The 14,357-nt window shown below is 55.7% G+C and overlaps 2 protein-coding genes across 13 annotated transcripts in view; one reads left to right on the top strand and one right to left on the bottom strand.

Annotated features, from left to right (window-relative positions):
• Positions 1 to 4,823, top strand: part of TCOF1 (treacle ribosome biogenesis factor 1) — a 39,424-nt gene extending 34,601 nt beyond the window's left edge. For all 9 annotated transcript variants that reach the window (XM_072824524.1, XM_072824522.1, XM_072824521.1 and 6 more), the window contains 4 exons: positions 1,487 to 2,038; positions 2,575 to 2,672; positions 3,662 to 3,705; positions 4,341 to 4,823. In XM_072824524.1, the coding sequence (XP_072680625.1) occupies positions 1,487 to 2,038; positions 2,575 to 2,672; positions 3,662 to 3,688 (677 nt within the window). In that variant the 3' untranslated portion in view covers positions 3,689 to 3,705; positions 4,341 to 4,823. The remainder of the gene's footprint in view (positions 1 to 1,486; positions 2,039 to 2,574; positions 2,673 to 3,661; positions 3,706 to 4,340) is intronic.
• Positions 4,824 to 5,463: 640 nt separating this feature from the next.
• CD74 (CD74 molecule) lies at positions 5,464 to 14,121 on the bottom strand. 4 transcript variants are annotated; one of them, XM_072824532.1, is made up of 9 exons: positions 13,809 to 14,121; positions 10,110 to 10,282; positions 9,839 to 9,918; positions 9,252 to 9,314; positions 8,495 to 8,590; positions 8,080 to 8,167; positions 6,869 to 7,060; positions 6,325 to 6,387; positions 5,464 to 6,065 (listed from the first exon to the last, which is right to left on the bottom strand). In XM_072824532.1, exons 1-8 carry the CDS (start codon positions 13,883 to 13,885, stop codon positions 6,338 to 6,340), a joined length of 819 nt encoding a protein of 272 aa, XP_072680633.1. In that variant the 5' UTR covers positions 13,886 to 14,121; the 3' UTR covers positions 5,464 to 6,065; positions 6,325 to 6,337. The 4 variants fall into 4 exon arrangements, with proteins under 4 accessions (XP_072680633.1, XP_072680634.1, XP_072680635.1 ...); XM_072824533.1 differs by having other exon boundaries at positions 5,464 to 5,910; XM_072824534.1 differs by lacking the exon at positions 6,869 to 7,060.
• Positions 14,122 to 14,357: the final 236 nt, after the last annotated feature.

Here is a 14,357-nt window from a genome sequence, read left to right as displayed (position 1 = left end):
AGTCTCTAGCACATGGCAAAGACCCCCAGGTGATGGCCTGGCTTGTCATAAAGCCTCAGGACCCTGGCCACTCTAGGCCTCTGTGCCCTAACCACACAGTTCAGGGGAGATCCATCCAGTCCGTGTCCAGGCGTGGCACACACAGAAAGCAGTCACCTGGTGTCTGGGGAGCAGACCAGAGTACTGAGGTCACCCAGCCTGGGGCATCCGCCGGCCCTGACTTTGCCAGTGCTGAGGGACAGGAATCTCCGACCAGCATGCCTGGGACAGCTCTGGGCAGTCCCCAGCTTTGGTGTTCGAGGGTGTTTGTCAACAGGAAACAGAAGTGGGCTGCAGGGAAGGAGGTTGTAGCACACAGGCTGTGCCCTCCTCAGCTTCCCTCTCCAATCAGCACCCCCAGCCCTTGGCCAAGAAGCACCAAAGGACTGAACTGGGCCTCCGTCTGTCCTGGGACCCCCTCTACTCAGCCTGCCATGTGTGCCTCCCCGAGCTCCCCACAGTCCTGGAGCCAGAGCTGCTGGAGATCCCACCTGGGCCCCACCCTCTGCAGGCACAGTCCCCGAGCCCGGGACATGGAGCAGGGCAGCAGCTGGGCGTCCTTCAGAGCCCAGCATGGAGGCACTCTTGTGTCTGTGGAGACCTACTGAGTCACCTGGGAAGTTAGGGGCGGCATTGGGGCACTGCCGATGTCAACCCACCACCACCGTCGTTGACTTTAGCTGCAGCTCCCGGTGCTGGGTCAGCAGAGCTCGTTTTCCTCCCCAGCATTCTTTGTGAGAGGCGGGTGCGACAGGGAGACATTTTCGAGGGGGCTGTGGAAGGTTTTTTTCACACGTGTAGTCAGCACACAATTATCAAAGGAGAGCAGAGGCGTGGAAAATTCTAAACAAAGGCTGCACCAGAAGTCACTCTGGCAGGCAGCAATCCTGCTGAGTCAGCCACCACGTGTGTCTGCGCCATGCCCGTCGCCCCTTGGCTGCCTTGTCCCCTGACCAGCTTCTGTCATGAGTCTCTGACTTAGAGGCCTCACCGTTCATCTAAGTCCTTATTTTACAAACAAGGAGACTGAGGCTGTGGGAGGAGCGTGGTCCCACAGCAAGTGGTGGTTGGCAAACCTAGAAGTCTCTTGCTTCCCAGCTCTGGACTTCTGGCTGGACAATACCATCTCCTGTCCGACCTTTCATTTTGTTGATAGATTTTATGCCCCTTCTTTAACATTCTAGAGTCCTTTTCCATGTCCAACCTGACTTAAATTTTTAGTGCAAGGAGACAAAAGAGTGAAGTTAAAGAAAAAAGCTCAGTTAGAAACTGCTGGAAAGGTGTGGGCCAGGAGACCCGGATAGGGCAGAGTGACCACTGGCCCGCCCTTTCCCCGTCTGTACCATGGTCAGAGGAGGTTGACTGGGTCCCTAGACCCCCTTGGTTCTTAGTCAGTGAGCCTGTTTCCCGACTCCCTGGTCCGTGACCCCACGTCCTCTCTCCACAGGCAGGAGAGAGGCTGATGCCACGCCTCAGAAGCCCCGGAAGCCCAAGAAGGAGGCCGGGAGCCCCCAAGCCTCCACGCTGGCCCTGCAGAGCGACATCAGCCGACGCCTCCTGAGTGAGCCCTGGCCCCTGAATGAGGCCCAGGTCCAGGCCTCGGTGGTGAAGGTCTTGACAGAGCTGCTGGAGCAGGAACGGAAGAAGGCCGCCGATGCCGCCAAGGAGAGCAACAGGAAGGGCCGGGTGGGCCGCAAGCGGAAGCTGTCGGGGGACCAGACAGCAGCCAGAGTCCCCAAGAGCAAGAAAAAGAAGCAGCTCGTGGCCGGGGGAGGTGGGGAGGGTGCTGCTGGCTCACCAGAAAAGGCCCTCAGGACTCCCAAGGGGAAAGCCAAGAGAGATGGAGCAAGCAGTGACATCAAGGAGAAGAAGGAGAAAGAGTCTCCTGGCTCTCTAGAGGCCAAGGAGAAGCCGGAAGGGGAGCCGGGGACACTGAAGGTTGAAGGTGGAGACCAAGGCAACCCAAAGATCAAGAAGGAGAAAAAGAAATCAGATAAGAGTAAGTGGCGGGCTGCAGGCTGGAGCAGACTTCCAGGCCCTTGCTGAGGTCAGCATGTGATGGGGGGGCGGGGAGGGGCAGGTTCAGCAGGCACGGAAGGGACAGGCTGAGAACTGCTGGGGTGGGATGATAGTGGCAGAGCCAGAGCTGGATCCCAGAGTCCCCAGCAGGTGGGCTGAGCTGCCAGGGAGATGCAGGCTGCCACAGGGTGCGGGGCGTGGCCTGCTCCCAGGTCCTCACTCACAGTGGGTGGCCAGTCAGCACGTGCACTTCAGCTTCCTGCTTCTGTGACCCAGGCACCTAGATGGCAGGTTCCCCTTGGGGCTCTCAGGCCAGGGCAGGTAGTCACGGAGGTCTGTGGGCTTGTATTTTGATGGGTCCCCAGAGTGTGGGGGGGAGGGGGAGAGCAGGGGACCTGGCATTGGGAGGAGTGGTTTGAGGATCCCTTGAGACCAGCCTTGTGTCCCTTGACATTACATTGACCACACACACCCACAAGCATCTGTTTACTTAGGGGGGTTATTTTTTTTTCTTAGAAAAAAAAGACAAGGAAAAAAAGGAAAAGAAGAAGAAGGCAAAAAAGGCCTCAACCAAAGACCCTGACTCACTATTCCAGAAGAAAAAGAAGAAAAAGGTAGCGTGAGTTCCTGAGGGGTCTTCAGCCAGAAGAAAGACCCACACCCGGTCCCCAGGGTGGATGTGATCAGCTCCATCCTGTGCGTGTCAGGGTACCCATGGGGCGGGCCAGACCCAGTCCCTGCCCCTTTCCATTCTCAGGTGCCAGGGGTTGGGGGGCCCGTGAATCGTGACACAGTGGAGAAGCTGGGTGGAAGGCAGGTGCCACTCTGAGGAGGGACATGGTCTGTGTGTGTAGAAGCCATGCAAGTGACCCCGTCTGTCTGTGAGGTAGAAGGATGTTCTTGGGCTGGGTGAAGACAGGAGGGGCAGGGGCAGGGAGGCCAGCCGGGTCAGCAGAGGTGAGAGGAAACAGTCCCTGGGTTGTATGTATCCCAGCTGGCCGGGTATCCTCTCTGCAGAAACGTAATCCTCGGCTTTTTTTTTCTTTTTTTCTTTTTTCTTTTTTCTTTTTTTTTTAAGATTTTATTTCCTTGAGAGGGAGAGAGAGCATGCAAGAGAGAGAGCACAAGCCAGGGGTAGGGCAGAGGAAGAGCTAGAAGTAGACTCCCTGCTGAGTGGGGAACCCAACGTGGGGCTCGAATCCAGGACCCCAGGATCATGACCTGAGCCCAAGGCAGAGGCTTATACCTATTGAGCCACCCAGGCACCCCCACTCCCCTCTGCTTTATGGGTTCTAAAGGCTGATCGCCAGAATAGGGGAGCCTCCACACCTTACATGGGTGCAGTTCTCACTGTGCCAGCAGGTCTTCAGCTGTGTTCAGAGCTGGGCATCTGTTGGCTTCAGAGTCCTGGGCTCCTTCCTGGGCAAGTGGGGCCCCATCCCTGCCCTTGGAGGTCCCTGTATACCCACTATCTGTTGGGGGGGAGCCATGCGTCCTCAGGAGAAAACCATTGCAACTGCTCCTGGGAGGAAGGGGTGGGCAGCATGGCGGGGAGGCGGAGATGCTTCAGATTCAAGAGCCTCTCGTACTTCTCTCCTCACAGAAGAAGACAGCAGAGCAAACTGTCTGAGGGGCACAAGGCGACAGGTATGCTTCCTGGCCTGGAGATCCGTAGTGAAGGTGGGAGGGTAACTAGCATCCGGCAGGGTCCCCGGGGCCAGGCAGGGAAGGCGCAGGGGCTCAGAAAAGTAGTTCCATCCCTGAAGGTCAGTGGGGCTGGTGAGCTGATGCCAGAAATCAGAGCTGCAGAGTCCGAAGGCTCCAGAATGGCGATGGCAGTGACCTACACAGTGCTCGCTGGGTGTGGGCACTCGGCTGGTTCCTCTTTGTAGAGGAGGAGAGTCTCGAGGTCAAGCACTGCTCAGTGGCTCCCCACCATCGTCCACTTTGTCTTCCTTGTGACTCTCTAACTGGAGGGCATTCCTCATGGGGAGGAAGGTGGTTTCCTTGGGGTAAGCCATTCTGATGGAGCTGGGCTTTCTGGGTGTGGATGAAGGGGCTGACTGGACCCCCGCAGCCTCCTGGGAATGGGGGAGACCCAGAGCCCGCCTGGCCGGAGCATGAAGCGCTCGGCCCGGTTCCTGGGACATGGTCCAGACTAACGTGCCCGCCGCTGTTGATGGTCCTCCCTGCACCAGAGACACCAGATTTTGATTTGATTTTCTTCTCTTGGGAGAAAAGGGTCAGGAAATCTTACATCTGGATGTGTTTCCTTCACCCAGGGATTTCTTAGCCAAGTGGTGACCAGCCCCATGCCTCTGCCCTGTGCCCACCGTGGGCTGGAACTGAATCTTTAGCTTCCCCCGTCCCCAGAAGAGGCCAGCCAGCCACAGTGTCCACGCTGGCCGAGCTAGTGAGCCCTGCAGAGGCTGGTCCGAGGAGGAGGAGAAGCTTCCAGCTCCAATGACTGGCACTCACTGACTCCGCGTCTGACTTCTGTCCTGACACAGAATGCTTCATAGAGATGTGTACAGTATATATATATTTTTTTAAGAGACCTGCCCCTCCCCCTTCAAACTGACACTCCCAGAGGCCTCGGGACCTTCCATCCTTTGACCTGCAGACCCAGCAAGGCCCGGCCTGCAGCTCCTCCCATGTCCCTGGTCTCTGGTCTCTGGCTGATGCTGAGGCTTTGTCCTCTCTGTTTTTCACATTTTGTTTGTGGTTTTTTGTAACAACTCGGAAAATAAAAGGCTTGAAGGAAAGGTGAGTTCCCAGCGCATCCGGGACAAGTGTGTTACACTTATTCTTGGAAGGGAGAGTCTGGCTGGCCCTTGGAGGTGAACAAACCGTCGCTCCGGGTTTGTTCTCAACTACACATCGGGGCTCTGGGACGCTGTGGTGAGTGGAACAGACAGGTTGCCAGAGAGCGAGACTCTGCAAAGTGCCCCAGGTGCCGAATCTGTGTGGGGAAGGCTACCTGGAGGAAATGGCATCTCAACTCTGGAGGACCTCATGTATCGTCATGGTCGGTTTGTTAGAGAAGGCCAGGCGGATATCCAGAGGCAAGAAATGGAAAAGGGGGGTGGGTTTCTTTTTTTTTTTTTTTTTTAAAGATTTTATTTATTCATGAGAATACACAGAGAGGCAGAGACACAGGCAGAGGGAGAAGCAGGCTCCATGCAGAGAGCCCGACGTGGGACTCGATCCCAGGTCTCTAGGGTCACACCCTGGGCTGAAGGTGGCGCTAAACCCCTGAGCCACCCAGGCTGCCCTGCCTGCCCCATGGGCATCTTGGGTTGGGCTCCCTGCACTCTGACCTCCCACCCAGACCACTGGTTTCAAGGTCTCGGTTATCTCCTTGGGATAAATGAGCCAGATCCCAGTAACAGTCGGAGCCAGAAGTGTTCTACTCACTACTTTTATTCTCAGCCCTGAGGGCCAATGACAAGCTTGGCTGCGGAGAGGGAACTGGGGGTTGGCAGAAAGTGAGGCATCGCTGTGGAGGGGCTGGTTCTTCCTGGGTGAGTGTTGCTGGAGAGAGGGAAGGGGTGGCTCCCCAGCTGAAGAGGCTAGAAAGGGGCAGGAACAGCTAACATGTTGGGTGTCGGGGAACACTGTCCCCTCTCCCTGCACCTTCCATCTCGTCCATGGGCCTGGGTCTTGGGGCTCCAGGTTGGAGGATGAAATGGGAGTCCGCCTAGCTCTTGGGCCACCTCCTTGGGCCACACACTCCTGACAGATGGGGGCTTGGGCAACAGAACGTTCCTGCATCGTTAAATCTGTGCTGTTCTGACATGACCTGTGTCCCAGGATGATGGAGAGCCAGGTGCCAGGGTGTTGTGGAAGGAGCTGCGGGGTGGGAGACAGTGAGTTGGGGGAGCAGTGTGTAAGGGAAGGAGAAGAGGGGCTAGGGTCGGGTCGGAGGATAGAAGGGAGCAAGGAAGCAGTGGCCACGCAGCGTGGGCTACGTGCTGGCATCCGCATCTGCTGTTCTCAAATGATAGCTAAGGAGAAGAGAAGCAGCAGGTTAGGGTTGGGGTCACCTGTTGTCCCTGCCCCTTCCCGGTATCCTGGGACCTCAAAGCAGTTGAGGACTCTCCACCCCTCCCATCCCTAGTAGTGGTCCTCAGGTGTGAAATGGATGTCTGGGGGAGGTTGGAGAACAGCCCGGGGTCAGGCCATGCCAGCCCTCCATCCATGAGGGATTCGGTCCCTGGGGGGCTAAGCTGCTGGGGACCAGATGACCCCTGCAGGGGCCCTTACCTTGGCCCAGGTCCTACTTGGCCATGCCCAGCCCAGATGACAGGTCTTCCATGTCCAGTGGCTCTGCAAGGGAGCAGCAAGTGCATTTGTCACTTGGCAGTCCAGCTTCCCACACCCATTGACAAGGGGCCTGGGTCATCCTTCCCAGCCTGGCCACCAGCCTCATGCTGGTGGAGCAGGCGCCAAAGGGCAGGACTCTTGTTGGATGGCAGCAACCAGGTGTGGTCGGGGAAGGCCAACGGAGGGAGTGATGACGTGAGATGGGTGGGCCTGCGGGCTCCTGGGTGCACCGCGGGTGGTGCACGGCTGCGTGAGCGTCCGCGATGAAGGACGGGACGGAAGGACAGATGAGAGGTAGATGAGTGGATGTAAGGAGAGGAAGGATGGATGAGCAGATGAGCGCACAGGCAGGTGATGAAGTGGATGGACAAAGCGGCAGCTGAGTGGCTGCCCCCCCGACCGGAGCTCGAGTGTCCGGCCCCACGTGTGCCTTCTTGGTCCTTCTGCTCCTCTGACACTCCCTGGCCAGGTAGGCACTGCTTACCACTGCAGTTATGGTGCCCGTGGCTCCTGGTGTGGGGGACCTCGGTGCCGTTGGGGAAGACGCACCAGCAGTAGCCGGTGCTCCCATAGCACTGGAGCGGCTTATAGTTGCCGTTCTCGTCGCACTGGGGCCTGAACATGCCAGGGTGGACATCGGGGATGCGGCTGACCTCCTCCTGGCACTTGGTCAGTGCTGAAGCGACAGGCATGGTGAAGACACAGTGAGTGAGTGGGCCCCGGGCCAGAATCTCAGCAGAACCAGAGAGCCACATACCACTGCTGTGGGCCTACGGCCTTCTGCCCAAGTGGCTGGACTCACTCTACCCATTGCATAGATGGGGAAACTAAGGCAGGGACCAACGGTCTGAGATCAGAGAAGAAGTGATTGGCCATGTGGCTAACTTATCCCAGAACTCGCTGATTTGTGGCCCTCAATGCCTATTGAAGTTTGGATTTACACCTGTGACTCTTATTTTCAGGGAAAAACAATAGGCATCTTGGTAAGTCTGAGCTTTTGTTACTAGAGTTATCCAAGTACAAATGGGGCTTTGAGGATGTTGTAGAGGATTCATACATCAGCTGGGAGTTGGTCAAGATGGCCTCAAAGGTGCCTTCTATGAATCTATGATTAGAAAATTGGAGGCCTGTGCTAGGGTGGGCCATTGATCTTCCACTTCCAAAACTGAAGCCCAGAGGGAAGACACCTGCCTAAAGTTGCATGGCATATTAGTGCCAGGATGAAGACCTGGCACTCTTGAGACTTTAGGGCTGAAAATCTTAACATACATTGTCCACAAGATGGAAAAACCCCACGTTCTCTTGTCTGGCACTTGCTGGCTGTGTGAGCTTGGAGAGGTCCCTCTGAGGGTGGTGGGGTCATGAGGCCCGCTCAGCCCCCTCACTAGAACCCACGCAGTGCTGAGTGGAGAAGGTCGTTGTGACGACACCTGGGATATCTCAGGTCATTTTGCTCCAGTCCCACTTATGCAGTGCCATCCTCAACAAGGGAGGTCTTCCTCAAAAGGGAGAACTGAGGAGGAGCAGCCAAGCCCAGAAGGAACAGGCAGGAGAGACAGGAATAAGAGTTGAGAGACACGAGGAGTCCCGGTGCTTGGAACTGGGAAAGCTCTAGGTCCTAACCTCTACAGCTCCAAGGGAGCCCTGAGGGAGCTTCCAGAAACCCTGGCATCCCAGGGCTCCTGCTCCCCATACCTTTTAGTGGAACCTCAGTGCTCTTCTTCTCCAGGGAGTTCTTGCTCATTTCAAACAGGAGCCACTGATACATCCAGTTCTCAAAGACCTAATGGGAAAGAGGCAAGGGGTCAGACTCCAGAGCCCCCTCCAACCCTGCCTGGCTTTGCCCCTGGGGACAGAGTTGGAGGATCCAAGAGGGGACCCAACACCCCAGAGTCCAGCTACAGCCTGGTTCCCTCCTAGAGACTCATGGGCTTGGGTCAAGGCAGTTCCTCAACCCCAGGCCCTCTTCATGTCTGTGGCTTTGTTGGTGCTGGTGCACCTCCTCTGGCTTCCCGAGGATGGCTTCCCGAACCACCTCCTACGGCGCCTTCCCCAGCCCTATCCTAGGTGTCAGGAATGAGAGGGAGCCAGCGCAGGGAAAGCTGCTGACCTTCCAATCCAGGGTCTCCATGGTGTTCTTAAGGTGTTTCAGGTTCTCTGGGAAGCTCCCCTTCAGCTTTGGGTACACCTTCAGGGGGTCCGCCTCCTGTGGGGTAGCAAGGCAGGAAGGAAGGTCCAAACAGAGCTCCCTGGCAAGGTGAAATGTGCAGCCCATGTTCCCCTGGACCTCTGCATAATGGAGCCAAAGAGTGGGGAGGCAGCAAGGGCCCTCCAGCTGCTCTGCTACGTGATCCCAGGGCTGGGAGTTTGGAGACCCAGGTTCCAGACCCGGATCTACCCATAAAGCCCCAGTCTTCTACTCCTTGCAGACTCCACTCACCTTTCAGGTCTCCCCTCCTCAACACTCCCTCCCCTCCCCCCACTCAGTTGGGTCCTGGCCTCTTTCCTCACTAAGCTCTCCGCATGTCTGTGTTAGCCTGGGACTCCCATGGGGTTGGAAGCACAGTCTGATTGCTTCCCAGTGTAAGCCCACAGCCTGGCACAGGGCCTGGTGTAGAATAGATGCGCAGCAGAAATTTGGGCAGGAAAGATGGGCATCTTGAGCAAGTCACTTTCGGGCTGTGGGCCTCAGATTCTCCAAACACTCAACAAAGTAGATGGCAGGGCTAGACTCCATATGACATTTTAAGGGCCCCACTGGTATTCTTTCACTAATCTGGTGAGCCCAGAATGGTGCAGACCATGGAGCGTACTGTCATGGGCACCCCGGGTTGGGCAGGCAGGACCACCAGCCAGATCCCACTCACCAGAAGCAGGTGCATCACGTGGTCCTGTGTCATGTTGCCGTACTCGGTGGCATTCTGTGTGGGCTGTGGAAGGAAAGAAGAGGGGGTTACCAGTACTGACCCTCAGAGGAGGGGTCCTGGAGCAGAGCCAGCAGCTGGGGTCCCAGGTGCTCAACAGGATCAGGCCCATCTCTGCCACCTCCAAGTGTGAGGACAAGGATGAGAGCTCCAGCAAGTCACTTTACCTTACTGCGGCAAGGTCCTTACTGGGCAAATCTGCATAAGCTTTACTGCCCAGGGCTTTGTGCCTGCCCAGCAGATTGTTTATGACAAACATGACTCTATAGGACATCAAGGACTTTGGGAAGGGAGGGGGCTGTGAGATGCTCTGCAGAAGCATTTTGTAAACCTCCCAGGGATGGGATGTTCTCTCCAGCCCGGGAGCCCTCCTCTTCCTAAGGCGGGCTCTGTCCTCCTCCAGCCATCCGTGCCCCCACCCCTCAGCTGGGCCTTTCCTGGCGCAGCTGTTCTCCCCTGTCCCTCGGCACCTGCCCTGCACCCAGACTAGATAACACTTCCCTGTTCCACCACCCTGGGGTTGTCCTTACCCCCTGGGGCAGGCTTTGAATGGGCAGCGCCTGCATCATCATGGGAGTGGCCACCCTCATCTTGCTCAAAGGCTTGGGAGCTGTGGGAACAGGAGGTACAGTATGAGTGTGGCCCAGTGCTAGCGGGGGGAGTACTCAGATCAGGGACCAGATGAGGGTGTGGAATTCTAGGCGAGAGGGAGGAGACAGTGGGTCCGGCTGGGGGCAGGATGGGGTCTCAGAAGTGAAGGATGATGAGTGGGGGAGGGGAGGTTGGAGGGGAGGCACGCACGCTTGGGAAGCTTCATGCGCAGGCTCTCCAGCTGCAGGTTCTGGGAGGTGACTGTCAGCTTGTCCAGCCGGCCCTGCTGCTGGTACAGGAAGTAGGCCGTGGTGGCCTGGCCAGCCAGGAGCAGAGCCACCAGGACAGAAAAGCCTGTGTACAGAGCTCCTCGGCTGCATTTGCTGTTGGGGAAAAAGAGAGAGGTCAGAGGAGAGTGCAGAGGCGGCTGCCCCAAGGACTGACCGAGAGTGGGGCAATGCCCCCCCATTTCCGTCCGCTCCCCCTAACACACACATAAGCACAAACAACAAGTGCAGTGGCCATGCAGCCTGAAGACACTCCCCCAGCCCCATAAATCCAACCACTGCTGCTCCTGCAGGCCTCCTAAGCACAGCTGCCCCCGGACCTAGGAGGAGTGGGGAAGAGCCAGTGACAAGAGAGCCCTTGTCCATTCTGCGTCTCTGTCCCACCTGTGTACCACGGGGTCTGCCAGGGGGTCTCCTGAGGACAAGCACTGCCCTCAGGGGAAGGAGGTGCCCCCTACCTACCCTACGACTACAGGGAAATTAGAGAAAAGGGAACTAAGTGGGACTGGACAGCAGAGTGGGTGGCCCACCTGAAAATGAGAAGTGTGGCCTTGACATTTTAGGGGCAGGCAGGGGGCAGTGGATGATGTCAGCTGGAGCAGAGTCAGGTACCACACCCTCTGGGGATACATCCTCCACTCCGCACTCTCCATGTCTTTGAGCAAGTCTCTGCCATTCTCTGGGCCTGTCATGTGGGGGCCTCTCACCTCAGCAATTCTAGGATTTGGTGGTTTTCTTCTTTGAAGCAAGATCTGACTGTGACCACAGAAGTATTTCAAATGGTACTGTCCACCCAGGGGGTTTCAGCAGGGGTACAGTGCCTGAGCCTGTGTGACCGGAGAGTGTCTCATATTTCCTAAACGAGTTGGCTGCACAGGGAGGGATGGCCAGGCCTCAGACACTCAGTCCTTGGAGCAATTGGCCGAGGATACAGTTTTGGGGGCACGTGAGTCCCAGCTCCGGGAATGTAAGGATCCTGCCCCAGGACCCTGAGAGTTCCTGGCCTCTTCTCTGCCACCTCACCCTAGGGCTGGGGCTACTAGAACTCCGCTAGACACGTCAGGATGACACTGCACCCCCTTACTCCAGGAACCAACAAGGACAGTTCAGGAAACTCTAGGAGATCCATCTGCCTAGTAACTCATGACATCACACACATAGCTCATTCTCATTGGCTCTCTACTTGCCAGTCCCCTGCGTGTGTTGGGCCAAGGTGCAGCCCAAAGGATTGTTGTTCTGTGAGAAGAAAAGCAAAAACGCCACGTGAAGAAAAGGAGGAGACCAGGCAGGAGGGGAACCCAAGTACCACTTCTTGGCCTTCCGCAGGAACAGGGGTGGCCTGGCCTCTGTGAAAGTCCACCCAAGCCTGGGTCTTGCTTGGGTTCAAGCTCTCCAGCTCATTACCTACATGCTCACCCCTTCTGCAACCCTACACTCAATCTGGGTATACTTTCCACTATTCCTTCTCTGAACCTCAGTTTCTCATGAGGTCTAAGAATCTGGAGAGTCACACTGGAGATGGGACCTAGAGTGGAATCCTGGCTCTGTTACCCCCTTAGTTCAGGGACCAGGGGCAAGTCACTTAACCCCTCTGAGTGAGTAACTTGAGGTAGGAACAGCTACCCAATGGGTTGTTATATAAAATAAGATCATGAGAGTAAAGCTCTTCACTCCATACCTAGGTACACAGTCAGCACTGAGTACTACTCTCAGGGGAGTTATTTGTTAACTTTAGCGTCTGGTATCCTTCCTCTTTTTGCCTCTTGAATGTGGGCCTTCCTTCTGGTTCTGGATGGCTGCCAACTCTTGCCACCTGTCTCTTCATTTCCTCCTTTCCATTGCCTCCTTCTTGAATAAATAATAATAATAATTGGCTGAAGTCAGGAGCCAACCAGAACTAGCAGGAATCATGATGCAAGTGTCGTGAGGCAGAAGCGTTCACAAAGGGGTCTGAGAAACAGGCTCAGGGCTGGCATGGACTGAGCACACAGGGCCAGGGCCAGTTTTAGAAGCAGTAACCGAACTCAGGAAAACCAGGCAAGGATTTGAGGAGGGGGTACCCTCTCTGTACCCTGAGATCACACTAGGTCTGCAGCTCACCAGGTGGCTCTCCCTGTCCTCTCCGAAAATCCTGCCTCCAAAAGGGGGCCAGATGGTAGGGTAAACTCATGCTTTGAAATCAGGCCAGTCCTGGGTTCAAATTCTGACTCCAACATTCGCTGTGATAACTTAGGTAAGATGCTAACTAACAAAGCCTCAATTTTCTCTTGTGTAAAAATGGGGATAATACAAGTATCCGACTCATAGAGTTACTGTGAAAATTAGGGTTGGGTTTTTAGCACATAACTAACCATAGAAATTACTAAGTGTGGCTGAGGACCAGTGACAGGTAGTCCGTGAAAGGGAACTATTATCAGGACTACTGTCATCATTGTTTTTATTATTCCTGAGACCCAGAGAGAAGCAGTGATTTGTTCAAGTCACATGTGGCAGTAGCAGAACCTGGACCAGAAGCTAGCCCTCACAGGAGAGTCAGCCCTCCTAGCCCTGGGATTCCTTGGGATTTTCACAGATATACTCTAATGGTCTATATATCTGGTCACCTGTTCCCCAGAATGCTGTTCTTCATGACATCTCTGAGTGTTTCTCCCAAACCCCCTTTCTGCCTGGCAACAGTTGACGTCACGGCTGTAAGTCCCTCTAATTTGCAAATGACTTTTTTTAAATTTGAGATTTTCAGGTCATCTCCACACCCAACATGGGACTCAAACCCCCAACCCTGAGATTAAGAGTCGCATGCTCTACTGATGGAGCCAGCCAACCCCTTCAATGTGCAAATTACTTTTTTGAAGACTGGGGAGAGTGGGGCCATGGGGTAGCTGCATTCTAACCCTGCTTTTTTTTTTTTTTTTCCGGGAAACACCTGGATAAGACAATCCTGGGGCTGGGAGAGGGGTCCCGGGGCCCTCTGGATGGCCGCGCTGGCCCCTTGCTGCAAGGGAGAGGGACACAAGGGACCGGGCATGACCCACATCAACCTTCAGTCCCTTCTAAAAACTTAGCCAGAGCCCCGCTTCCCTTTCCTGACCCCTTCCGGCATCTCTCAATCCCTCCTGTAATGGCAGACGTGTCCATCTACTCGACAGACACCTGCAACTACCTTCCCTGGCACAAACTCAGATGCTCAGCCATGGTGGTTAGGGAGAAACGCCGCTTCCACCATCCTCTTTGAGGAACTCTGTCTCTCCATCTAGGATCCATAACACTTTTCCAAAGGTTTCTAACCTAGTCCAAGGTTTCTAACCTAGGATTTGTGGTTCAGCATCAGGGGGTCTGTGAGGTCCCCAAAATTGTGTGAGACCCTAGGGAGAGAATCCAGGGTTCTCTTGTGATTTTGAGAAGAGAAGTGTATCACGCAAAGAAATGTAAAACCCCGGCCTCAAAGAAGCCCCCTCATTTTACAGGAGCGAGGACAGAAGCCCAAAGCAGGCCAAAGACTTGCTCACGGTCACCCGGAGTCAGGGCCGGAATCCGTCCCTCCTGTGGCTCCCCGTCTAGTCCTCCTGCGGCACATCTGTGTGGCCCAGGATTTTCAGTGCTCTCTCCTGCGGCTCCCACATACCTCTCTGGGGCACCAGGGCGCTGGCCCAGTATGGGCAGCTGCTCATGGTTGGAGATGAGGTCGCGCTGGTCTTCCATAGTTCTGGCCTCTGGTCTTCCCCACGCTTCCTGCTGCTGCTGCTGCTGCTGCTGCCGCCGCTGCTGCCACCACCTGGGTGTCTGGGACCCTGAACCCCTGGCTCACCTCTTGAAGTTGGAGCTGAGGAGGGATCTGATTTGTCCACAGAAGGCCACTCCGCCCACCTCGTAAAAGTGGAAGTGAAAACCCCAAAGCTGGAAATACCCCCCTTGGGCAAAGCTGCCTCTAACAGGACAGGATGGGGAGGCGGGGGCTCCCCAGGCAGGTAGAAAGGCCCGCATACTTCCATTGGCTGCTCAGGACCGGCATCACTTGTTTCTGGGCAGACCTTTGGATTCATAAGGCACTTTGGATATTTTGAGAAACAGGCAAATATTCACCCCTTAGAAGGAAAATCACTTTGAAACAGAAAATGCCTTTGTCTCCCCTTCTTCCCCACTGATGAGTGGATGCAGAAGGTGGGGCGGGAAT

Source organism: Canis lupus, chromosome 4 (genome assembly GCF_048164855.1).
Source record: "Canis lupus baileyi chromosome 4, mCanLup2.hap1, whole genome shotgun sequence".
Taxonomy (NCBI): domain Eukaryota; kingdom Metazoa; phylum Chordata; class Mammalia; order Carnivora; family Canidae; genus Canis; species Canis lupus.
This window is presented reverse-complemented; position numbering and strand designations above follow the sequence as displayed.

What these genes read in the sequence shown, in the direction of transcription:
- CD74 (XM_072824532.1), bottom strand. Translation starts at nt 13,885, where the DNA reads ATGGAAGACCAGCGCGACCTCATCTCCAACCATGAGCAGCTGCCCATA. An exon ending in TTCAAAGCCTGCCCCAGGGG is followed by an intron (nt 9,315 to 9,838) that starts GTAAGGACAACC and finishes TTCCTTCCACAG; the next exon opens with CCCACACAGAATGCCACCGA. An exon ending in ACGTGATGCACCTGCTTCTG is followed by an intron (nt 8,591 to 9,251) that starts GTGAGTGGGATC and finishes GCTACCCCACAG; the next exon opens with GAGGCGGACCCCCTGAAGGT.